The sequence below is a fragment of the Harmonia axyridis genome, chromosome 5 (genome assembly GCF_914767665.1).
Source record: "Harmonia axyridis chromosome 5, icHarAxyr1.1, whole genome shotgun sequence".
Lineage (NCBI taxonomy): Eukaryota > Metazoa > Arthropoda > Insecta > Coleoptera > Coccinellidae > Harmonia > Harmonia axyridis.
The window spans coordinates 39,023,370-39,047,434 of NC_059505.1; the positions used below are offsets into that span (position 1 = coordinate 39,023,370).

General features: G+C 35.2%; 7 protein-coding genes across 9 annotated transcripts in view; 3 read left to right on the forward strand and 4 right to left on the reverse strand.

Moving 5' to 3' along the window:
- Positions 1-2,566, forward strand: part of LOC123680746 (dual specificity testis-specific protein kinase 2) — a 35,594-nt gene extending 33,028 nt beyond the window's left edge. Inside the window, exon 5 of the mRNA XM_045618795.1 lies at positions 823-2,566. Within this exon, the coding sequence (XP_045474751.1) occupies positions 823-1,682 (860 nt within the window). The 3' untranslated portion in view covers positions 1,683-2,566. The remainder of the gene's footprint in view (positions 1-822) is intronic.
- A 484-nt stretch (positions 2,567-3,050) lies between these two features.
- Positions 3,051-5,050, reverse strand: LOC123680747 (ATP-dependent RNA helicase abstrakt). Its single transcript, XM_045618796.1, has one exon. The coding sequence runs from the start codon at positions 4,953-4,955 to the stop codon at positions 3,129-3,131; it is 1,827 nt and encodes a 608-aa protein (XP_045474752.1). The 5' UTR covers positions 4,956-5,050; the 3' UTR covers positions 3,051-3,128.
- Positions 5,051-6,202: 1,152 nt separating this feature from the next.
- On the reverse strand, positions 6,203-7,219 carry LOC123680750 (B-cell CLL/lymphoma 7 protein family member B-A). The gene is made up of 4 exons (XM_045618801.1): positions 7,066-7,219; positions 6,917-7,013; positions 6,665-6,852; positions 6,203-6,549 (listed from the first exon to the last, which is right to left on the reverse strand). The coding sequence occupies exons 2-4, from the start codon at positions 7,003-7,005 to the stop codon at positions 6,425-6,427; spliced, it is 402 nt and encodes a 133-aa protein (XP_045474757.1). The 5' UTR covers positions 7,006-7,013; positions 7,066-7,219; the 3' UTR covers positions 6,203-6,424.
- On the forward strand, positions 6,439-9,443 carry LOC123680749 (mRNA-decapping enzyme 1B). 2 transcript variants are annotated; one of them, XM_045618800.1, is made up of 2 exons: positions 6,439-6,578; positions 7,882-9,443. In XM_045618800.1, the coding sequence occupies exon 2, from the start codon at positions 7,916-7,918 to the stop codon at positions 8,870-8,872; it is 957 nt and encodes a 318-aa protein (XP_045474756.1). In that variant the 5' UTR covers positions 6,439-6,578; positions 7,882-7,915; the 3' UTR covers positions 8,873-9,443. The 2 variants fall into 2 exon arrangements, with proteins under 2 accessions (XP_045474756.1, XP_045474755.1); XM_045618799.1 differs by lacking the exon at positions 6,439-6,578 and having other exon boundaries at positions 7,550-9,443.
- Positions 9,444-9,683: 240 nt separating this feature from the next.
- Positions 9,684-17,341, reverse strand: LOC123680751 (calcium homeostasis endoplasmic reticulum protein). Its single transcript, XM_045618802.1, has 10 exons — positions 17,180-17,341; positions 16,949-17,119; positions 16,504-16,894; positions 16,383-16,454; positions 16,090-16,328; positions 15,875-16,038; positions 14,199-14,585; positions 13,160-13,293; positions 11,704-12,081; positions 9,684-10,294 (listed from the first exon to the last, which is right to left on the reverse strand). The coding sequence occupies exons 1-10, from the start codon at positions 17,202-17,204 to the stop codon at positions 10,000-10,002; spliced, it is 2,256 nt and encodes a 751-aa protein (XP_045474758.1). The 5' UTR covers positions 17,205-17,341; the 3' UTR covers positions 9,684-9,999.
- Positions 17,342-17,481: 140 nt separating this feature from the next.
- On the forward strand, positions 17,482-22,229 carry LOC123680752. Of its 2 annotated transcripts, XM_045618804.1 has the most exons (11): positions 17,482-17,714; positions 17,860-18,111; positions 18,165-18,467; positions 18,526-18,735; positions 18,952-19,168; positions 19,240-19,476; positions 19,536-19,693; positions 20,819-20,968; positions 21,028-21,126; positions 21,679-21,780; positions 21,839-22,229. In XM_045618804.1, the coding sequence occupies exons 1-11, from the start codon at positions 17,672-17,674 to the stop codon at positions 21,856-21,858; spliced, it is 1,791 nt and encodes a 596-aa protein (XP_045474760.1). In that variant the 5' UTR covers positions 17,482-17,671; the 3' UTR covers positions 21,859-22,229. The 2 variants fall into 2 exon arrangements, with proteins under 2 accessions (XP_045474760.1, XP_045474759.1); XM_045618803.1 differs by having other exon boundaries at positions 21,679-22,229.
- Positions 22,230-22,370: 141 nt separating this feature from the next.
- On the reverse strand, positions 22,371-23,540 carry LOC123680753 (eukaryotic translation initiation factor 3 subunit G-like). Its single transcript, XM_045618806.1, has 3 exons — positions 23,085-23,540; positions 22,871-22,993; positions 22,371-22,811 (listed from the first exon to the last, which is right to left on the reverse strand). Exons 1-3 carry the CDS (start codon positions 23,428-23,430, stop codon positions 22,429-22,431), a joined length of 852 nt encoding a protein of 283 aa, XP_045474762.1. The 5' UTR covers positions 23,431-23,540; the 3' UTR covers positions 22,371-22,428.
- Positions 23,541-24,065: the final 525 nt, after the last annotated feature.

Genomic DNA, 24,065 nt, shown 5'->3' on the forward strand with positions numbered 1-24,065 from the left:
CTTACTATATTTTATCTTTTAATAGAATGTATTTATGTATTCATGGTGTTTAATTTATTATTTAGTTGTGTTTCACGTTCTATCTTATGATTTTCGATTCAGATGGGTGTTATTTAGAGAGAGGAAGAGTATAAGTGTAGAGGGATATTCCAAATTTCATTTGTGAGCTTTTTTTTCAATAATCTGTGTGATAGAAAAGGGTATGAATGCATGACGTGAACGACAGTCCCAGGGAAATTAAGAAGAATTGAACGTTTAAAAAAAGAAGAAACAAATTTGAAAAGTTACTCCCCTTTCTGTTGATGTAAGTAATTTTCAAAATCAATGCCCCCTTAACAGTTTCATACAGATAATATATTTTCCTACAATGGCATTACTCTAGTTTATGGTTAAATAAAAGGGTATTTTCATTTCTTTCAACCATTCTATATTGGGCCTCAAAAATTTTAAACAGTAACAAAGCCTACACAGAACACAACTGGTCCTTCTAACTGCCTACAAGCCTCTGAGTAGTGAAATGGAGCTAGGACATTCAGCATAAAAACTATAAATGTGAAAAGATCCATCATTTTTATATTTGATATACAAGGTGTTCCTAAATTGGGGTTATAAAAAGGAAACAAAGCGCAAACAAAGCATTTGCGGGCCCATGTCTTTTTCTTAATATGATTCGAGGAATCTGTCATTTTCGTTTCTATCTTCAATTAAGGAACACCCTGTATAATGATCTGAGATGAAAATACCCAACTTAATAAAAATTGAAGAAACAAAAATCATAACTTAGAAAATAGCTCGATCTGATGTCCCAATCCTATGTTGCAGTAATACACAGGAGGTCTCTTTCCGAGGACGTCTCTGTCCTGACCCTGTCCATGTTCGGCTCTCCAAGCGACAAGGCCCGAAGACACGCCATCCACATGTGCCAACAGGACCCACACTACAAACCCCGCACTACCAACCCGTTCGCCTCCCTGGCGCAATTCAGGGGCGTCAAAAAGTTCCTGGGTAACTTCTCCTCCTGCTGCGAGCTGCCCTCCTACGTTCCCGCCGCGAACGACACGCCCAAATCGCTGCCCGGTTCCCCCACCGCGGCCAGGAAGCACGCCAGCACTCGTTCCCCCCTCTACGTCCATCCGCTGTTCAGGGCGGGGTCAAGCACCAACCTGTCCGACTCCGGCACGTTGGAACCTGTACCGTGCATGCGTCGACGCGGCTCGTGTGAGTCGGGTTTCTACTCTAGCGTGGGAGAGTGCCTTTCGCCCAATTCCTTCTGGGACAGCGGGACGGCTGTTAGTTCTTTAAGGTCTTTGGACGAGCTGGAGCCTGCAGAACTCCACGCCCTCTGTAAACGCGCGTCCTCTATCTACACAGACAGCAGCGAGGATATATCCAGCCTCACAGGTTCCGAATGGACCACGCAGGATCTTCAGCCCAACATTTCGGTTATAGTGGATTATTTCGAGAGGAAGGGCGCCACCTTGCGGCATCCCGGCGGGGTCAGAGGTGGCCTACAGTTGAGCTCTAGGATAGCCGCCTTGCGTAGATCCCTAGAGAGACACGGTAACGTCAGCGTTTCCGTTTCCGGGACCAATCACCACGTCCCGCAGCGTCCAAAGTGTTCCAGACTGGTGATCTGCGAAGGTGCTGTCAAATCCAAGTTGCCTCTTTTCGATAAGAAGTAGGCTCAGGTGTCTTCCCTTCAATCTTCCTGTTGTCGTTCTTTGTGGTTTCTTCTAGTCAAAATGTCTATAACGAGCTGGCCTATCTACTCGAAAAGTTGTGAAAGACTAAGATTGCCTAAAGTCCGGTGGCTGATTACCGGACACTTATCGAAGAACCACTGAAAATCATTTTAACAAGTGCTGGAACCCCACCCCGGACAATCCTTTAGAGTAGTATCCTGAAGATTCACTTGCTTAGATCGAAGTTTATAGTTGAATGATTTTATTTTACTTCAGACATTGGATACTGGGGATTGTGTCCCGGTTGGGGTACTTGAGTTCGAGGTAGCTAATCCAAACTGTCCAGTATTAGGTAATGAATAAAATGTAAATAACGTTTAAGACTGAATTTTCACATCTTATATTAGAGATCAAGTTTGAGAGATGTAAAAAATTGTATTTTTCTCGGTATTTATGACGCTATATTTTCATAAATTCGAAAATCTTCGATTGTACAGCCTGTATCAGGCCTATACAGGGATCGTGGTAGGATTGTTAAAATGATTTTCACATTTTTTTCTTCATGTTCCTTGTAGAGAATTTATAGAGGCGATAACCAAAAACGATCAATATTTTGTTTACGAAATCGTCTTTCGTTATCGCCGTTGAACAGAACGTTTTTTAATTGGTGATGAAAAATTGATTAATTTTAATACATACGAAGCATACTTTTGTTGCTATGAAGAAGTGGTTATATAATTATTTAGATGAAGCTGACCGTCCAAGTGTTTGATATATTGGTGAAAATTTGTTGAGTTGGCAAAACGGTCTGTTTGTTGTATCTTCCAATGTCTTGTCAATAAAACTGTATACTAATATTTAGCGAATATAAATAATTTTTCATTTGTTTTGTTTCATTCACCCACATTCACATTAATGAAAAAAGGTATGGAGATAATTTATTTAGAAAAATAAAATTTGCTCACCAACCTGTAAAATTTAGTTGATGCAATATAATTTCTTTTTTGTTTGATAAAGAGAGAAATAATTTTTTGATGCAATTCAGTCAGCTAACGACCGAAGTATTCCTGCAAGTGACAAGTAAATTTGCTAAAATAAATATAGAGGGTGATTCCTTAAGAATGTACAATCTCTCAATTGGAGATTCTGGACCTCAAAGTATGATACAAATAATGCTAGTTCCTGAGAAACTGGGTGTTTAAAGTTTAACTATGAATTTTGATAGTTTTTTCACGTTTTTCGGCATAACGATTGTCAATTTTGATTCTAATTGTAAACAGCTAAAAGAAGACAATGGTTACACTAAGTTATTTTTAGTAAATTAAAGCAAATTTTGTTGTAGGAGGAACTATGAGTAGAATAAAGCTCTTTATTTTTATTTATTATTTTATTTCAAAATATTTACAATTTATATATACAATATGTACAAGAAAAAATCATATAATATTAGTAATCTGCCGCTGTGTTGGACAAATAGTCCCTCTTTCCAATATTAGAAGCCTGTTTGTTCTGAGCAGCCTCCAATTTGGGACAATTTGTAATACGATGACCCAGACCTCCACAATATGTACACCCTTTCTCTCCCATGTTGAGATATATCTCATTCTCCGAACAAATCTCGAACAGAAAGGCTGGAACTTTCTGCTTCGATTCTATCAATAGATGCTTCAAGTCCAAAAGTACGGATTCTTCGTTGGACTTATTAACGAATGTTGTAGCTAGACCTTTGTTCCCAGACCTCCCAGTTCTTCCTATACGATGCACATAGTTTTCCACGTCATCGGGCATATCATAATTAATAACATGTTGAATGTCGGCAAAATCCAATCCTTTAGAAGCGACATCTGTTGCTACAAGGACATCCTTCTTGCCTTTCCTGAAAGCTTCCACTGATCTGGACCGTTCCTCTTGATCCTTTCCTCCATGTATAGCAACAGCTTCAACCCCCTTCAATAACAAATACTCATGAATGGCATCGACATCTTGCTTTTTCTCAGCAAAGATCAACACAGGAGGGGCTGTCTTCTGAAGACAGTTCAACAAATAAACAATTTTCGCTTCTTGTTTAACATATTCAACTTCTTGGATAACATTGATAGAAGCTGCTCCTGCCCTACCAACATTGATCGTAACAGGTTTCACCAGAGCCGATCTTGCAAAGTTTTGTATCTTTTTCGGCATAGTAGCGGAAAAGAGTAGTGTCTGTCTCTGTCCTCGGAAATAAGAAAATATCGTTCTTACATCCTCTTCAAAACCCATGTCAATCATACGATCCGCTTCATCCATACATAGATATCTGCAGACAGAAAGACGGACTGTCTTTTTCTCCAGCATGTCCATCAAACGACCTGGAGTAGCGACCATGATATGTACGCCTTTTTGAATTGTATCTAGAGCTTCCTGAATTGGTACACCTCCAATTGCCAAGCAACATCTTATTTCTGGCAAATTGTGCTTCAAAGTAAAAGAACAGAAATACTGGATAATATCAAAAGTTTGCTTGGCTAATTCACGAGAAGGACATATTATCAATCCGTAAGGTCCCTCATTTTTTCCAAACGGAGACTTGTATTCTTGCTCTAAGCAGAACATTATCAGAGGAAGGACAAAAACAAGAGTTTTACCGGAACCAGTGTAAGCAATGCCAATCATGTCTCTACCAGATAACACAGTTGGTATGCCTTGAGCTTGAATTGGGGTCGGTTTTTTAATGTGCTTTTCTTTCAATCCCATTATTATACTTTTTGGCAATTTCATATCTTTGAACGTTTTTAAGGGAGGAGGAATGTCTTCACCTTCAGCAAGTATCCTCATTTTTTGTCTTAATTTATCATGTCTACTATGTGAACTCTCCAAAATATAGCGGGGAGGTCTCCAACTTGTTTTTATAGGATCATTATATTGTATGCCTTTCGCTAATTCTGAGACACCCATGAGAGCTTTCTTTTCTGCTACTATTTCTAATATCTCCTCTTCCTTTTTCAATTGCCTCTCCACTGCACTAACTTTCTTAGCTTCTGCAATTTTCTTCAACTCGGTGTGTTGATCAAGTAGGGACACTTTATTCTTCCTGCTCCACAATTCATCATCATCTTCTTCGTTTTCGCTGGACTGGGACTTTTGAGATTCTGTTTCTTTTAAACGGCCTAGTTTCAATAATTTTTGCTTTTTTCTTTCTTTCACCGGTACGTAAGGTACGTAATTGTCATCACTTTCCGAATCATTGGATTCATCGTGTCGGTATCTTTTAATGGAATTTTTATCATAGCTCATCTTAATATTCAACAAAACCAATTTTTTTGCAAATTATCAGATAATTATTTGACAGGTAACATACACAAATAACAAAGTACAATAACCATAGACCTATATAAGATAGTCATAGAATACAATATATTTTCAAGCATAGAATATAAAGTATTCAAGTCTCAGAGGAAGGAATAAAGACGTGGATCAAATCAGGAACCTGGATTACGCTCTAATCACGCATGGAAAAACTGTAGCGACGTTCAACATCCTCTGTCTTCTGATCTCTAGATTTTGTACAGATATAGAATGTTTATTTCTATGGTTTTGCAGTGCTGCTTCTAGTGGCCAAGAGCCGAAGCTCTCTTAGAGGGTAGTGAAGTAGTAGCTGTTAACTACTAGAGGGCAGAACTAGCTAACGATACTGATAAGATCAGAAATAAAGGGAATTATTATATTTATTATTATAACTACATGCTCTATCTACCAGTAGATCTTCAGCTTCGCAATCATGAAATATATACCGATGCCGACTTAACTAATTCGCTAAAATTTATTTTTCATCGAAGTGTTACATGGTCCTTTCAAAATTTCAAACCAAGATGAATTTGATCTTACATGGAAGCCAACAGCTATAATTTATATATGCTCATTATTCACATCTGATATTTTGAATATTATTATAAAATTTTCTTTCACAATTCATAGAGTTTTTGGATATATTAACAATGGTAAACAACATCTACATGTTTACCTACCTACAAGATTAATGAAAGAAAAAATCGAATTTTTTAACTGTCGATTTTAAGTTTTTATGAAAACCAATATTTATCATCAAAGTTGATAACAGATTTGTGTTCAGGTTAGATCTGTAATATTTTCAATTTATTCATAAATATTAAACTCCAAAATAATATTGGACTAACTAATTTCAACAGTTGAAATTTTTATAAAATATTCCAAATGACTCCAAGATAATAGAATCATCAATGATTATTTCCACTTGACGGACCCTTTTTTTTGATATCTGAAAATTTGAAATTCAAATTTTTCAAAACTAAAATTGATGTTTAATGGACCGAATTGATGGAAATTCATTATAGATAAAATAACAGAACAATAGCAATCAGTGAAAATGTAACCTGATGAAGCAAGTGTTGGCAAAACAATTGTCACCAACATTAAAAAGATTAGTGGATATTACTTTGTTTTATTATTTTATCTAGAATTAATGTTATCTCATTCATTTAATTGAGGGTTGTGAATTAAAATAGTTTTACTTCTCATAACTTATGTTTATAACTTAACTTTAAATATAGGTAAAAAATTAATTTTTAGAAATACTATACAATCATGTCAAGGGCTCTGAATTAATTAGATGTACAAAAGAAACATTCCAAACACAGAGATCAGGACCTATTTCAAGAGGTGGAAGTGTTTCTGTAAATTAACAGAAAAAGATTTTAATTACATTTTACAATCACATGGAAAGAGTATCAATCAGTCGGTTTTAGTGTTTTTACAGCCATTTCACTACCCTGCGAATTGGAATCATCAGAGAATGTCATATGAGACGATGAAAAATCTGTAGGTCCTTGAGAATCTCCTCCAGTAGAAAAACCTAAAATTAACATTTTTCAGAGAAAATAGGTAGGTACTAAGGGTATTATTGTAATATAACATTTATTAATGATATTAATAGTAACTGTTTGAGTTGTTCGAAAACCAGAACTTACAGGTGTTAGAATCCTCGGCTATACTAAAATTTGAGTTAGAATTTGAATTATCAACTGCATGTTTACGAGATATGTTCTCCTTATTAATTTCCTTCTGCTTGTGAATCTTCTTTGATTCACTATTTGCTGCTGGCACCCATTTGTATATTTTCATAGTTGTATCACCAATCGTGACCCATTTCTTTTCCCTTAGAAAAAATATAATTTCGAGTTTCTTCCTTCATACTGAAAGTTGAAAAGAAATAAACTTACCAGTGTCGAACTCGATCTATCACATTCATTACTTTTTTGATATCATCTTTGGCTCTACTACGAGTCTCGGCTCGAATAGATCTAGACATTTTGCTAACTTATGGAAATAACGATTAATGCTTAATCAGGAATTTTACAATTGTATTTACTTTGCTTTAGGTCATTTCTCCATATATAAACGTTATTTCAAAGATTTGCTGCATTGACTTCCTTTTTTACAAAATTACAGTAAAATTCCTCAATCTAACTTTACTTCTTAGTAAAAATTACAAATATAACCCCAAAACCATAATGAACACAGATTAATATGTTCAATTTTTGGCGTCAGTTAGGTTTTGTGATTGCGGTATCTTTTTTAGTGTTTTAGCGGAGTTGCCAAATTTGTTTTATTCTCTTGAATTTCGAGATAATCTGAAAACTTCTGTATTGATTTCTATTTCAAAACGTTCAGTTCATTTATATATTCAATAGAAAATAATTTCGCATTAATTTAGTTCTTACAATTACCTAATGATATAAAAATTGTTGATGTGTGTAATATTTTAATATTTCCTAGTAGGAACTCTCCCAGGTAAAAGTGGCAATGTAGGTTACAGTATATTTTTTTAGGTTATACTGCTAAAATTTTGAATTATTGAAGTATTTAGTGTTGTAACGCTTTGATTTTGATGAAATCGTGTATTAAATATATGTACGACTTTTTACATATTCATATATTTGGTTTTCCCGTACATGTAATACATTCGGACATTTCGCTTCACAGTACGCAGTATCCATATCAGTGTCATAATGATGGACGAAAACGAAGCTGCCTTATTGCGTATAAGTTTTGCTTCAGTTAAACGAATAGATCCATACGTTAAAGAGATTTTAGCCACTTCATCACACGTTGCCTTATATAGATTCAATACAATTACTAACGAATGGGAAAAGACGGGAGTTGAAGGTGCTCTTTTTATTTATAGTCGAAATGGTGAACCTTTCCACAGTATTTTGGTTATGAACCGATTGGACCCTAATAATGTAATAGAGCCCATCGTCAAAGGATTTGAATACCAACTTCAAACACCGTTTCTACTTTACAAGAATTCTCATAGTAAAATCTTCGGCATTTGGTTCTTTAAAAGAGAAGATTGCACCAGTGTCATTTCTCTTATAGACCTAGTAATGGAAAATTTAAAAGAAAATTGCGAGGAGCATGTTAATAAAAAGGAAAATGGCGTGGACATTTTCAGTTTGTTGACCAAAGCTCAGCAAGAATTCAACAGAACACCTACGAGACAAGAAACTGTGCCCCAATTCGCATCAACCCCAAGACTAACTGATGTTACTTCCAAAAGTGTACAAGACTTTTTCGCCAAAGCAAGCACTAAAACAACACAAAAACCAGTTGATACTGGTCATGTGTTACAAAGACTTATGTCAAATCCTGCTCATTCTGTTGAACATATTGAAAAACAACAACAAAGATCTGTGACACCTCAAGAACCGCTACCAAAACAATATATGTGTATGGAAAAGAAAGCCATTCCCATCCCAATACCTGGTAGAAGTGATAGTCATGGAATGTGTGAAGGTAGTCTAGGTTCAAGTTTAGGTATTTTACAAGGTCATTCACCTTTAAGTTCACAATTGACCAGTCAGTCATTATGTGAAGACAACCCAGATTTATTGGGATCTTCTCCATTCGTATCATTTATGGAAAATGCAAAACCTCTATTGATGACTCCGATGATGTTCACAACACCATCGTCGTATAAGGACAAAAACGAAGCATTACAAGCTGGACTTGTTTCTTCTATAAATCAGAATGATCCAAATGATGGAATAGATTTATTGACGGAGAAGCAGTTAGCACAAGCTCTTATACATATGTTAAAGCATAATTCCGATTTTACTCGACAAATCCATGAGGCATATGTCAATTCGATCATGGAGAAAGTAAAGCCAACATAACAATGGAATCTGTTCCACAGTTTTCTCAATTTTATTGCCAACTATTATGAAGGATTTCATCACATTTTTTCTGAAATCTGGCCAACTAGTCGTTTGTATTGACATTCATATTTTATTTCTGACGTTTTATTATTTGAAAATTTTTACTTGGGAAATAAAGTTATGAAAGAGATCAACTGTACTATTTAAGTTTATTGTTTTTAATATTTCATATCTCTATTTGATCTCATTTCATTTTTGATAGTCGTTCTGAATTTCGTACAGAGTTTTTTTTGGACTCATTAAAAAGTTGTTGAGCAGCTTTCAGGACCACTATTGTTGACATAAATTTCTTGAAAATGTGTAGAAATTGTTATTTCAGCTGCAAAACCTGAAAAAATGTACTATATATGAAATTTTTCATCTGAAAAGTTTTTCAAACATGAACAGTTCTTAATTTATTAGAACATTTTATACTACCATCGACATTATCTGCATTTGATATTTATAGTAGTTATTATGGTGTACTGTTCTTTTGACTGTTTAAGCAGTTTTTGGTTAATAATAATAATATTACACATAATGATGAGAACTTTGACTCTTTTTATACCTTTCCAGTCATTTTTTTATTCAGAAAATTTGAATAATCAACTTTTTTTTTTCAATTTTCAATATTTCGATTCCATATTAACTGAAGATATCGGAAAATTGTGTCAAACACCACCAAAGCAGTCCATAGGAGAAACCTGGATTTTTCAATGAAATAAACTTCAATGGTTTTCTAGAATTTCACTGAATCAATTAGTGAATATCAAAAACATATCAGACAAAATTTTTTACTTAAACTGCTATATTTGGAAACATTTAATTACAAATATACATGAACCAATGTTAGTTTATATACAATGGAATAAGTGATTATCTTCTCACAAAATGGAACCATGAAATATGTAGTCGTATTTTAAGAAAGAAATATGCATAGTTAAACTCCTAGTCCTCTGATCGATTCAAACAAAAACCAGCTGACAAAATGATAACTATTCTTCGTAACAATCTCATTTTACATCGAAACGAACATGATTTTTTAGTCTTCACTTTACTCTACCGAAGATTAAACTTAAAAACAGTTCCGAACGAAACAAACAAACTTAATAATCCACAAACTTGTTCTCATTGGCCCTTTCTTCAGCCCTGGCCTTCATTCTAGTGATGAAAGCGGCTCCCTTGTTTTTCCTAAAGTTCTCGTAGGGATCGTTCAGATTGCAACCGACACCTTTGAATTGGTCCTGTTTGTCTCGAACGTCCCCCCCTGAGATTGGGGCGTCGATTCCTTGCTCGTTGGCCCCGAGACCGCTACCACCCCATCCCATTTTCTTCAGCATCTGATGGCCTTTGTTCGACTGGTCCAACTCTTGGTCATCGTTTCTCATGTAGCTGGAGCCGCTATAACAAAAAGAGGTATTATTTGGTGGTGAAGAAATGAAAATTCAAGTTCGAATTGGGGCTTATTAATTGAGTAATTTTAAAGTTACAAAAATTGGTTTAGATTCTACTTCATTTTGATAGTTAAACGCCTAAAAATGTCAGAAATCAAGTATACACTTGATTTACAGATCGCTTTGCCAGATACAACAAAGAGCCATCTCTTAATTCCTTCAGTGAATTAAATGCTTGGGTGTCTGGTAATGATATTGGTCAATATTATTCTTATATTTGTGTTAAAGCTGATTTTCTTATTGTTTGTAACGGGTGTTTTTTTTTTCGAGGTATATAACATTAAGTTGGCATTACTGTTCAAGATGGCGATCGATTTAACAGCTGTCAAGTGATTCATTCTCAGTTTGGTTTGGCAATTCATCATGAGTAGACTCACGCTTGCAAATAGTGCAATTTTATTTCGGAAATAATGGTTCTGTGCGGAATACGTATCGCGCACTACCACCATTTTATTTTGTTTAGCGATGAAGCGAACTTCTGGTTGAATGGCTACATCAACAAACAAAACTGCCGCATTTGGAGTGAAGCTAATCCTCAAGTGTATGTCGAAACACCGTTACACCCAGAAAAACTGACTGTTTGGTGCGCTTTATGCCCATAAAGCGCATAAAGTTGGAATCATTGGTCCGTACTTCTTCAAAAACGATGATGGCCAGAACGTTACAGTCAATGGTGATTGGTATAGAGCCATGATGACTAACTTTTTCATTCCTGAATTGAACAATCATGATGTCCAGGAGCTGTGGTTCCAACAAGACGGCGCAACATGTCACACAGCTCGTGCCACAATCGATTTATTGAAAGACACGTTTGGTGACCGCCTAATTTCACGTTTTGGACCTGTGAATTGGCCTCCGAGATCTTGTGATTTGACACCGCTAGACTACTTTCTGTGGGGCTATGTAAAGTCATTGGTCTATGCGGATAAGCCACAAACCCTTGACCATTTGGAAGACAACATTCGCCGTGTTATTGCCGATATACGGCCACAAATGTTGGAAAAAGTAATCGAAAATTGGACGTCCAGATTGGACTACATCCGAGCCAGCCGTGGCGGTCATATGCCAGAAATCATATTTAAAATATAATGCCACAAGATTATCTTGCGGATAAATAAAATTCATGTCAATCGAATAATCCATCGTTGTTTTATTGCAATTTAAAGTTCCATAGCTCTTAAAAAAACACCCTTTATTTGTATTAGTATCAACATGGGCTTTATTTTCAAATATTCTTTTGAAATAATTTCCTATCATTAAATTTTCATTTATAGAATCATGGAAGTCAGTTTAAACGTAAAATAATTTCTATCGCTAACTCAAAATTGTACCCTTTGGTCAATAGAAGAAACTTACACGAAGCCATGGACATGTGGAGGAGTGGGCGATCTCCTAACCGGCGACCTCGAGGGTGACCTTGACACGCTCCTCCTTCGGCCACTCCTACCCGACCTCCTTCTACGTTTAGGACTCCTGGACCTCGACCTAGACCTGGATCTGGACCGCGATTTCTTCTGGTTACGATGAGGGGTAAAGTTAGTTGGCGGGGGTGAGGGAGACTTGCTCGTGTACCTCCTTTTGGGCGGGGAGGGTTCCTTCATTGCAGGGATCACGACTGGACTCGGAGACCTGGACTTCTCCCTCAGGCCGTTGGCGATCATCTCCTCTTTTTCCTTCTTCGCGTTGTTTTTGGCCTTGTAGTACTCATACAAACCTAGCTTCTCCCACCCTTCGCTGTTACACAAGCCAAAATGAAATTCTATAAAAGGTTACGGGGGATCTATGCATTGCGAAGGTCCAGAGTGGACCTTTCCATGGTATGATCGATGAAAAAAATCAATAATATATGCACACCAGCAGAATGAGGGAATGGACAAAATCACAATGAAGTTTTGTAGTTCATTTTCTCTCGAACCCTTCGGTCGATTTCAGCAAGTATTTCTTTGAATTGTATATTGATTCTTCGGAAACCTAACTGTTCAGATGCCGTCCTCAGATACTTTGTTTTCTGTGATATGCATGGATGAACAAAAAGAATGAAAAAAAAAAAGGTTTTATTCAGAAAACACTGTGAAGCGAATCGTTCATAGATGAGAATGCATAAACAAACACAGGGTGTTCTGAATGAAAACTTACTCTTCATCCTTTCTGTACATTCTTGTATATAACAGAAGATGTAGTATCTGAGGAAGGCATCTGAACAATTATGTTCCCGAGAAATCAAGCTGCAATTTAAAAAAAATAATTGCTCAAATCAGCAAAAGGGTTCAACAGAAAATGAACTACCAACTTTGTTTTGATTTTGTCCATTTCCTTAAATTTGCTAGAGTTTATACTATTTTAAACTGAACTACACGAAACTAGATCTGGTGGATACGATGAATATCTCAAATGAAATATTAGGATTATTTCTTTTTCTTGAAAATGTTTGATTTGGAAGAATAGCAAGCATCGAATGATTATTTGAGGTATAATCGGTGATAAGATTAACCTAATCATTCGCTAAAAATGCGGCAAACTTTTGACAAACAATGATGATGATAGTGGTGATTCTCAAAAATAGGAACAAATTCCTCAAAATTATTAAGGATAATGTAATTCAGTCTAAAATAGTTCAATCAAGTGAATAAATTCAATATTGAGAATCAAAACATCGATATCAAGGGACGTTTTGACCGTATCAAGAAAAAATATCAAATCAAAGGTCTATTTCAAAGAGCAACATTTGCAAAGTGAAATTTTGGCCATAACCTAGCACAAACTGGCTACGGTCACACAGTTCACGTCAAAAATCGTCTTGTTCGTAACTTACCTGTCTCTTGGTCTCTCGTGAGTGGGCGGAGCGTAGAAAGCCTCCAACGCTGCTATTAGTCGATCGTTTGGTGGTGCCGGAGGCGGTAACCTAATATCTTTTGGATCTAACGGTTTATACGAAGTGTCTTCCAACTAAAAGCGGATTGGTTCAAAGTATTAAACATGTCATGCGATGCAGTCAAAAGATGGCGGGAGGGGCAAAATATTATCACATACAATATATCCATATAGAGAATTCAAAATTCTACTTCAATTACCAGCTTATTTTTCAGGGAAAATTCGAATGATTTTTCCATATCCAACACTGTATATGTTTTAGAAAATTTATGGTTTCGAATCACCATCTATTCGAATATGGGATTCTGCTTACTTTATACTTCTAAACGCAAAATTATTCAATTTATTATGCTTGAAAATTCATTATTAGTCGAGCTAACTATTATCTTCAATGAAATCTATAGTATGTTGATATAAAAAAACACCCTACAAAAAAAATTTCTCTGAAGTTCTGTAAATTCAGAAATTTCCCTATTTTCTATATACATTTTCAAATGGAAGAAAAAATAGAAGTAAATTTTCCAACACATTTCATCGGGACATAATTAAAATTACAAGTTTTGCAAAAAGTACTAATTTTTGCAGATTTTTGAATGATGGCTTGAAAAACATTATAGATTTGTTTCAAATAGGGAAGCGTAAGACAAGTACCGCCAAGAGCTGGTAGGTTTTCAAGCTACGCTCAGTTATTCAAGGGTGTTCCCCAAGGGTGCAAAAGAGGGCCCTCGATTTTTATCTGAGGTAATAATTCCGTAAGTACCAGCCAAAAAAGACGCGGTAGCGCGTCAATTTTATCAAAATCTACCAAGAAACCTTCCCTACTATCGACAATTTCCAAGGAATTCTTTCGGGACATCACCAACGTTTATCAAAAAACACTCCGAAGCAATTCTGTCCATTCGTAAGCCTTTATTCCCATCGTAATCTCGATAAATTCACCTCCCGAAACCAATACAAAAAGCTACCGTCTCAAAAAATACCTTGATCAGGGGCACTATCAGTCCAGCGGGCAGGTCGTAGTAGGCGAAGGTGGGCACCAGTTCCTCCATCGGCTCCGGTTTGGGCGGGAACCCGGGCGGCGGCTTGGAGAAGTCGGGGAAGACCGCTGGCGGCGGGAAAAAACCAGGGGGCGGCTGCGAGAATTGGTGGTCCATGCCGGAGGCGGGCTGCGGGAGGAGATTCGGAGGAGGGTAGGCGGGGCTAATCGTAGGTAGGTAGTTGTCGGGGGTAGCAGGGGGAGGAGGGGCGCTGGAGGGGGGGTTGGAGTACTCGGATATGTTGTCTTGTGGGTGGGACTGGGCGTTTACTTGCTGCTGGATGGACTGCTGTATGTTGTCTAGGGGTATCAGGTTGTTCGAGGTCTGTTGCTGCAAAGAACGATACCGTTATTGAAACTGATCAATATATGGGAAAAAAATACACAAAACAAATGTCAATTCCTTGACAGATGAAGCGACCAAACTCTTTTCTCACAGAATTTTTTTAAGTTAGAGTTAATAGCACAATTTGACAACAAAATTTACATAATCAGAAGATACAGGTCATTCTGAAGCACAAAAACAGGCAAAATGTTTATGGTGTTACCCCCACCAATAATTCTAATTCCCTCTGCTTTTTGCTACAAGGGAATCCCAGAAAATATCAAATAACGATTGAATTTAGGGGCATAATTATGTTATAACTTTATCATTAATTTTCAGCGCATAAACCATCGCAATCCAAAATATAGGGTCCTAGTTTGAAGAAACAAAAGTTATGGTCGAATTGTTTTCAAAATTTTCGACACAATCATTGAAACACTCTGTAGTGATATTGTTGTATAACATTTCCACATTCTTCTACTTCGAAATTGTGAAGAGGGTTCAAAATTAGGATATTGGGAATCATTCTTTTTTTCGTTGTTTTATGGATATTTTGAAAAGTATTTGAAATAATGCAACAATTGAAGCATTTGTTTAGAAATTAATACTAATAAGAAGAAAAACTAGATTTTTTCTTAGAAAAATTTCCTGTAAAACTAGAAGAACTCAGGCCGCAAAAATGTTTAGTTAGTTTAGTTGAGAATATCAAATAATATCATGATCCCAATTTTCAGAATTCAAATAGGCCCAGTTGTCTAGTAGGAACTTGAACTTGGGACACCCTGTATGATCCATATGGTATCCATATATAGGGAAAATATTGCTAAAAATCTGTTCTATGTTTACTTCTTTACAAACTTAATATGTAATTTTGTAGATACTTCATTTTAATTTTTTTTGGTATTAACTTTTTCGTAAATAATTTCTTATTGGTTTTCAAGCTCTAAAAATATTGTCCTCATTAGATATTGTCACTTTTGTTAGGCTATTCAGTACACACTATGTTTTTATGCTTTTCTAAAAGATTCTCTACAAACTGATTCAATTTAATACCTGATCAAAAGAAACTCGGAGATAAGTGTGGTTCAACTATAATTCCACAGTCCACAGAAAACTTAAATTCTTTTTTATAAGATACCAATTGACAGACTTTTTTATAAAAATATATGAGGATGTATTGAAAAATCTTTAGCCTATTAGTTATAGAACCAAATGAAGTTTAAGTAACGAAATATTTCATTATTCAATTGCTTGCTATAATCCAATACATCCACATGCTTTTAGAAAAAGCTTACCTGCTGAGGAATAGGAGCTGACTGCAAACTTTGCTGTTGCTGCTGTTCTAGGGTCTGCTTCTGTTGCTGCAGGTCCATAATCTGTTGCATAGCGTGACAAACATAAGCTTGATGTTGAGTCTGGTAATTATCGAATGTTGTTTTGGTTTGCTGAGCGAGTGCACCTAAAAAAAAGTTGTCAACACCGATATTTCAACTCTTATAGTGAAACATACTGATTTCATCTGAGTATTTTGCCATTTTACTTGCTTGGTATTCCTGGTATGTGATAACCGGACTTTTCATTTGTTCTATCAGGTTTTTATTGAGAAAATTCAATTTAGTCTCCCATAATTTCAGCAATTTATCTAATTTAACTTTTTGTTCTTCTGTGGCGCCAACATTGGCGTTGCAGAACATTGGAACCACAGTATCTTCCAAAGCAGCTCTCAGATCGGCAGAGCTTTTCCTTGCACTGCAAATACAAGTATCAGTAGAGAAATTTATTCATTATACTATTATTACTTACCAATGATGCATAATATCATTGACCAAATATATTACATGAAGTTTTTGTTGGAATGTAGATCCTTGAATAACTCTACAAGAAATATGATAAAACCTTAACATCAAAAGTAATATGTACTTACTTATTTAACAAACAGTGTAAAATGCAAAAAGCTCTTTCTTTATTGGTTGCATGTTGCAGAATCCAACTTTTCCCATTACTAATACTATCCTTAGTACAGTTATCAATGATAGGTTGAAGAAAATTATAAATATCTTCCAAAAATATATTACAATTTTCAGCTTCTACTTGAAGGGAATCAGTCTCAGCTTTAGAAACTGCTAACTCAACTTGTGCTTGCTGTTGTTGTAACAGAACCGCATGTTGAGCTGACAAATTCTGTTCACTTTGTTTGATTTGTTCTCTCAGAGACTCCTGCTGTTGCTTCAATGTTTCTATTTCTGATCCGTTAAGCACAGAAGCATTCCAGTTATTACCATTAGTATCACCAGAGGCTTGCTGTTGCTTGTATACTATAAATGAACATTTTTTAGTTCAGAAATCTTTGTTATAAGTCAGCTACTTACTGGCTTGTTCAGTTATGACTTTATATTGGTAATAGTTGTAATATTCGCCACCGAAGAGAAATTGAAATTTAGAATTTCCTTTTTGTTTGTTTTTTGTCATCTGTTCAAATTCTGGTCCATTTCGAGCGACAAATTGAGCCAATTTGTCGATTATATTCTTTAATTCAGTGTCTGAAATACAAAAATTAACCTCAAATTCTTAACAATTTGCAGATATTATGTTAAGTATACCTTGGGGAGGCTGTGGTAAATCCATAATTAGGATCTTCGATAGAGCTCTTCAAATTTTATATTTTAATTTCAATTATAATATATTAAAAACGAATTATTTGATAAATAATCGGCATCAATCTGTAAACAAAACATATCGGGCTATCAGTCATTGAAAATTAATGATTCTAATTTTCTATGGTCCGCTCTCCACAGAATTTAGTGAAATATTATTGGGAGTCAATATTTTTTGTAGAATTCTAACCAGAATTTGTTTTCTAATTTGATATCTGAAGTATTTCATAGATGGCGCTTTAACTAATTTTGTTTGGGAAGTGCATAAACTATTAAATTCCATCAGTTGATTAGTCATTTTCCATTAATTAATTACTAAACCGTCTTCACCTTTCAAGAAATATGTGAATTTTAGAAAATTACAGTATACATTGAAATAAGTATCAAACTGTGCTGAGCATTTTATATATTGAGTGATATTTATATAGAAATAAGAGGATGGAAAAGTGGAAATTATTTGTGTTTCTTTTAGCTTCCTTTGGTTAGTTTCCTAATTATTATTAATAAATTTAAACACTTGAAACTTACCTGGATGAGAATTAATAAAGTTGATTTATTATCATTTTTTTACTTTATGCAAATAATTAGGGGTAAGTTTACTAATTTTTCAAAAATAATATTTACAGTGGGTGAAAATGCTGCTGGAAATTGTACCATACCAAAAATCATGCGAGGTGCATGGTTTTCGTGGGAAAAACAGAATACCATGACAGAAATGGATCCAGAATATTTGATGAGGAGAGGTGAAAAAATGAAATGTGTCGATATAAGGGCTAGTTATAATGTAAACTACACAATGGTGTTCCAAGAAAGTAGAGAATGTTTCAAGTGTATAAAGTTTTTAGTCCGAACTTTGAATGTATTGGAAAAAATGGAAAGTAAGATATTTTCTTAGGATTTAAATTGGTGGCATTAATTCTTTTATCTTTAGCTCCATGTATCAATATACCAGATCACCAAGCAACTGTGGAGTATGTGTGTAAAGATCTTGATCCCCATCAAACAATCATCACACTATTTTCTGAAACTTATGTCCCAGTTAATTGTCGTTCATCCCTTGAGGGGGTATGGAACTTTGCCTATCAGAATCGTTTCAAATTCACTGGAGAATGTACACACCCTGATGCACAAATTAGGTCCTGTCAGACAGCCGGAACCCAGTTTTTCATAACTAATCAAAGGTTTAATATAACCTATAAGAAATGTGAGGGAATGACAGGAACATTTGATGGAGGTAACTTTGATCTTGAAATTGTAAGAAATTAATGATTAATTGGAATTTTTTGTTTAAGTTGTTGAATATGCATGCTTGGGAGATTGGTTTGTTGGAAAAAATCATTACTTTGCTGTTGCCAACACTAAGGAATCACGAAAAGATGAAAAGTATAGATGTTTCCTCAAAAACAGGGACGATGATTTGTTCTTGGGAGTGTCCATCACTGCTGAATGCAATACATTGAAAACTGTTGAGAAAAGTCCTGAAAGACTGCATGTAACACCAGGTAGGAATATGATCCTAAAAAATTAAACCTTTATTCATTTTATTTTCACTTTCTTGAATATTGATGTGTTTATATTTTAATTGAAGTTAGTAACTCTCGTGTTCAGTTTCTTTTTGATTTATGTCAAGCTATTTGAACTTTTGAGGTTAACTTAGGTTAGTTAAGTCAACTTTTGAAATTTCTTTTAATTGAGGTTGTTTATTTATATCTTTTCAGTGAAGGCAGAAAGTGTTGATGCTGCTTGCAGGTTGCCCCAGAATTTCACAGGAGATTGGATCAATACTGCAAATATTGATGCCGATGTATTCATTAATGAAACTCACATCATCGAAACTTATTATCCTGATGAGGGTAGATATCGAAGGACTATCTATGCTTGTAGGGAGATAAGGGATTCCAGAGTAATGATGGCGAGGCTTACAGTTGATGGATGGTTAGTACTTAAAAATTTGTTGTTTCCTTTTCTCCAAATATCGAATATTTCAAGTATGCAATTTTTTTCAGTCAAAAAGATTATGTTTGTTTCGACTTCGTACCCCAACATCATAACATAATCAGATATAGGAAAGGCGTGGCTGTTATTAAAGACGATTATAGTACGGTGTGTTCGTGGGTGCAGTTTCCCACTAAGGAGAAGTGGAGGTACGAGATTTTCCTGAAGAAAAACCCCGTACCTATCAGATGTCCGGTTGCCGGCAAATTCAACTTCACCCAAAGGGGCGACATACCCTTCCAAACAAGGTCAGTGCGACATATTTGTAATTTTGAATATTTTTGAGCAATACATTGTGTTTTTTTAGAATTTTGGGAGGTGTCACTCAAAGTCCACGTCCGGAGATTTATTGTAAAGAATATATATCCGATTTGTCTGTATGCGATACGGAACAGAAGGAAATGGCTATAGATGAGAGTTATTGTTTGTCTGTTGACCATTTGGGACGACCTGTTGATATTTACAGTGAGTAAATCCAATGTAGAATTCTTTTAAATTTGTCTATTTTGGATGATAAGCGTTTTACACTGTGCAAAAGAATTAACGCACATTATGGAATCTCAAATTTATTCTACAACTGAAGGTGTTCTCAATGATAATTATTTTTATCAGAATTATGCATGCATATGTTATCCACTTTCAACGTTTTCCTTCAATACAAATGTTTTTACCCAGCAGGAATAAAAAAAGATGAGATTATCAAATTTTGAATGTATTGGCTCCATTCTGAAATCAGTTGTTCTCGATCAATTCTAGTGATCAATAGTTTTTCTTTCGTTTGATTTTCTACACTCGATCGCTATGCAACGCGAAACACGCAATTTGACCCAAGAGGAATGTGCCCAAGCGGTAGTTTTGCGAGAAGAAGGGTGGACATACACAAGAATTGCAGAAAGGTTTGGAGTTTCCCATACAAGTGTGTCCAGAATGTTGCAGCGATTCAGGGAGACAGGTATGAATGTCCGACGACCAGGACAGGGTAGACCACGGGTAACAACTGCTATTCAAGAACGTACCTTGAGAGTTTCTTCGTTGAGACAACCGTTTGCAACCGCTCGCCTCCTTCAAAATCAGCTTGAGCAAACTCATGGGGTGCAAATTAGCACTCAGACAATAAGAAATCGCCTTAGAGAATATGATTTAAGGCCTCGTGTCGCGGCAAGAGGCCCAGCTCTTACCCCAGCCCACCGAAGGGCGCGTTTGGATTTTGCGAGAGAGCATATCCATTGGGAAGAGGCTGATTGGGAAAGAGATCTCTTCACAGATGAGTCTAGATTCTGCCTCTACCATTGTGATCGACGTTGCCTCAGCGATATGCTCAGTGCACTCTTTCCCAATCAGCCTCTTCCCAATGGATATGCTCTCTCGCAAAATCCAAACGCGCCCTTCGATGCATGCATAATTCTGATAAAAATAATTATCATTGAGAACACCTTCAGTTGTAGAATAAATTTGAGATTTCCATAATGTGAGTTAATTCTTTTGCGCAGTGTATTTAATGTACAAACTTTGAGACTCACCCTGTATTTCGTTTATTATTGTTCAAAATTAGAAAAGTGTTTTTATCCAATCAATCATTGCATTATTTAGGTGATCCCGACTACAAGATGAAATGCATCGGCTATTGGAAGGAGAATCTGAAGTCCTATTTGATAACTTACGACGAACTGGATCCCTTCTCAAAGTACAAATGTTGGGTTTATCAGAGAGCCGATTTGAACAAAGTTCTCATGTCTCAAGGTGAATAGAATTTTTATTTTTTCGTTTGAACTTGATCCGAGGGAAAATTTCTCTTTCAGCTATCGGGCCGTTCTGCGATCTTAACCAAGATGTCAGGTCCTTTAACTATACAGAAGGAGCAGCCGTAGCAATTGAAATGTCGGAATACGAGAGAGAACGTAAGTTTTCTTGATTTAGTCACATCCTCCCTCAATTTGAATATGCGGAAAAGTTCAAAAAATCAAATGTTTCAAGCCTATTATCATGTGATCGAAACAAATTGGATTAGGGGAATTTACCATGACGTCAATTTGAAGTAAACACGTGTGTCATTGTCATTTTTTTCTTGTGTTCTGCTGCGAATTTCAAACAAACAGATATGCCAGTTATTTTGAGAGTTTGAACAGAATAATTTTCTCTATAGAAAGGTCATTGAAAACAACATTGAATTCCTATTTCAAATGCGTAGCTAAGAGTGTAACGAATCAAAGTAATCTAGAATCATTGTTTACATTAAAATTAGGAAACGGTTCAATCAATAACAAAAAAAAAAATGATTCCTCATATGGCACTTGATTTGATTTTGTTTTCACCTATTTCTCTTTTTCATTTACTATTTTTCGAGAAAGATTGATGGGAGATGAAAATTTGCACTTTTCTTGCTCTCAATAAATATGCCTGAATGAATTGAGGGGATTTTGTAAGATATTTTTTTACCATTTGATTTTTAGGTGATGCCTGTCCCATGCACTTCGACGATGGCAGTAATCCGTGGGCGGAAACCGACAATGCAATTATTGTGTTCAATTTTGGACTGAAAGGATCTAGTACAAGTCTGTACAGTTCCCTTATTCTCACTTCTAGTTTATTACTTATAGTCCTTTGTTGCAGGTTCTAAGAGGTTTTACTAAAATTTTGTTCATCATTCTTTTTGAATATTTTATTTTTTAATTGATTTTTAAAAACTTCCATTTATATTTGCTACTGTAATTTTCAAGTCAATACTCATATGTTGATGTTTTATTGTACAAAGTAATTAGTGATGTTGAAACCTGTGACAAATTTTTTAAATATGATGATAAAATGATCATCAACATTTTTTAGTCCGTCCTTTAAATGATTTAGATATACAAAGAATATTGAGTAATTATTTGTTAAAATATTGATGCATTTTCTTTATTAGGAATCTATTTTCTAGAGCAAATCAGGAAATTTTACATTCCATCCGTCCATGTAATTTTTTATTATATATATAAAAAAATAAAATATATGAATATTTTAATTGTGTTTATATATACATTATATTTCCATCAAAAGGTATTTTGAGGAAAACTAATAACTAACATACAGTCTTTAAATAAACTAAATTAAAAAAACACTGTTCTCAAAAAGAGTTGTAAAAAAGCTAAAAAAAAAACCAGAATGAAAGAGTGCAATAAAAAGATGTTTATTACCATACTGAATATATATTACACTACTTTTTAATTGTTATTGTTATGGGTTTGCGGTTTTGACCATTCTACATCCAAGATCAAGTGATTGTGTCCAAATCCGTTCAAAACGTTAATAGCATTAGCAGCATCATTTCTAAATTTGAAATGAATATAACCGAATCCTTTGCAAAGCTGAGTTGTCTTCTCTTTAGCTAAGAACAATTTGTGAATAGGTCCAAAATCTTTAACAAGCTCTTCAATTTCTTGTTCTGTAGTGTCTTCACTAAGATTGGAGATTCTTATGGTAGCATCGTCTCGCCTATTCATATTAACGTTTTCTGATCGGGTTCTGGTACCTCCCTCTCCTCTAAGACTTGGAGGAATGTATTTATTGCCGGTTTTAGAGGCATCAGTAGATGTGGTTGTACCCCCTACAAAAATATTAATATTAATAATCTGATACTATCTAGAACCTGAAGAAAAAACTTACCTAATCCCTTCTTATCGTCTGGAACCTTTCCTCCAGCTAAAGCTGTAGCCTTCCATGGACACATTGAAGTCCAATGATCACCACTGCAAAGTCTGCACTTGACAACATTTTTGTCACCCAAAGCTGTAAAATACCGTAGAATTTTAGTATCAATACAATAATATACGTTTGATAATGTTCAGATAACATATAATCAATGTTGTTGAGAACTTACCCTTAAGTTTATCTAATCCATCATCTTCTTGCTTATTCTCTTCTTCCTTATTAGTAATATACTGCATGTAAACATCTTCAGCGACAATTGTGGTGGCAGGGTTTGGTCCAGGCTTATCATTGGAACTTTCTCCAAATTTCTTCCATGTCTTCCTAACCGCTATTGATTTGGAGAAAACGCGTTTCTCTACTTTATACGTACGGACTATCTTTACTTTTTTTTCTCCCTCGTATTTGTATTCGGTTAAAATTTTCATATCATTCTCATAGACTTCAGTTGAGGGTGGTAATGCTCCTCCTTCCAATTCAACCTCATCGGCCCAACGAGCACTTTTTAGTTCTTCCATAGTGATTTTGTTTTGTTTCTTATCGGAATTGGGTAACTTTCACAATTTTCGAGAAATATGTTCACAACACGTTACAAATCCTTTCAACTAAAAGAGGTTGACGTTAATGTGTAATTGACAAGTAGCATAATCACAGAGCGAGAGAACGGTACTTTTCTTCTTATTTTTGTGTTTTGAAAACTCATGGGTTTCATAAAACGTTCATCATGGTCATAGACCATAAATAAACATAGAATTACTCTGAGATTGTGGTGATTTGCTTGATCAAATTATTTCTGTGTTCAATTTTAGTTCATTTTTCACACTTCCATAGATTTCAAACTACCATCCAGGAGTTGATCGATCAATCAAAGTTTTATAAAAGCCGTCTTTAATTTTTGAAATGATTGAATGTTTTAGAAATTGAGCTTCAAAAAATATGATCTTCATAAATGTTCCATATTGCAAATATCTTTGCTTGAAAGGTTAATTTCTCTTTGATTATGTTGAATGTATTTATGTAGCCATAAAAATTGTACCTCTGTTGCTATCGATACTGTATTCAAAATTAAAATAAACGCCAATTGAGGTTTCACTGCAATGTTCTTCAGTAATGTATTACTTAGATGGACAATTTTTTTTAATCTTATCTGAAA

What these genes read in the sequence shown, in the direction of transcription:
- LOC123680747 (XM_045618796.1), bottom strand. Translation starts at nt 4,955, where the DNA reads ATGAGCTATGATAAAAATTCCATTAAAAGATACCGACACGATGAATCC.
- LOC123680750 (XM_045618801.1), bottom strand. Translation starts at nt 7,005, where the DNA reads ATGTCTAGATCTATTCGAGCCGAGACTCGTAGTAGAGCCAAAGATGAT. An exon ending in ATAGATCGAGTTCGACACTG is followed by an intron (nt 6,853 to 6,916) that starts GTAAGTTTATTT and finishes ATTTTTTCTAAG; the next exon opens with GGAAAAGAAATGGGTCACGA. An exon ending in AGCCGAGGATTCTAACACCT is followed by an intron (nt 6,550 to 6,664) that starts GTAAGTTCTGGT and finishes TGTTAATTTTAG; the next exon opens with GTTTTTCTACTGGAGGAGAT.
- LOC123680749 (XM_045618799.1), top strand. Translation starts at nt 7,706, where the DNA reads ATGATGGACGAAAACGAAGCTGCCTTATTGCGTATAAGTTTTGCTTCA.
- LOC123680751 (XM_045618802.1), bottom strand. Translation starts at nt 17,204, where the DNA reads ATGGATTTACCACAGCCTCCCCAAG. An exon ending in AATGATATTATGCATCATTG is followed by an intron (nt 16,329 to 16,382) that starts GTAAGTAATAAT and finishes TTGTATTTGCAG; the next exon opens with TGCAAGGAAAAGCTCTGCCG. An exon ending in TGATAGTGCCCCTGATCAAG is followed by an intron (nt 13,294 to 14,198) that starts GTATTTTTTGAG and finishes ATCCGCTTTTAG; the next exon opens with TTGGAAGACACTTCGTATAA.
- LOC123680752 (XM_045618803.1), top strand. Translation starts at nt 17,672, where the DNA reads ATGGAAAAGTGGAAATTATTTGTGTTTCTTTTAGCTTCCTTTG. An exon ending in TGTATTGGAAAAAATGGAAA is followed by an intron (nt 18,112 to 18,164) that starts GTAAGATATTTT and finishes TTTTATCTTTAG; the next exon opens with CTCCATGTATCAATATACCA. An exon ending in GACATACCCTTCCAAACAAG is followed by an intron (nt 19,477 to 19,535) that starts GTCAGTGCGACA and finishes GTGTTTTTTTAG; the next exon opens with AATTTTGGGAGGTGTCACTC.
- LOC123680753 (XM_045618806.1), bottom strand. Translation starts at nt 23,430, where the DNA reads ATGGAAGAACTAAAAAGTGCTCGTTGGGCCGATGAGGTTGAATTGGAA. An exon ending in TGGATTAGATAAACTTAAGG is followed by an intron (nt 22,994 to 23,084) that starts GTAAGTTCTCAA and finishes GGTATTTTACAG; the next exon opens with CTTTGGGTGACAAAAATGTT. An exon ending in AGACGATAAGAAGGGATTAG is followed by an intron (nt 22,812 to 22,870) that starts GTAAGTTTTTTC and finishes ATATTTTTGTAG; the next exon opens with GGGGTACAACCACATCTACT.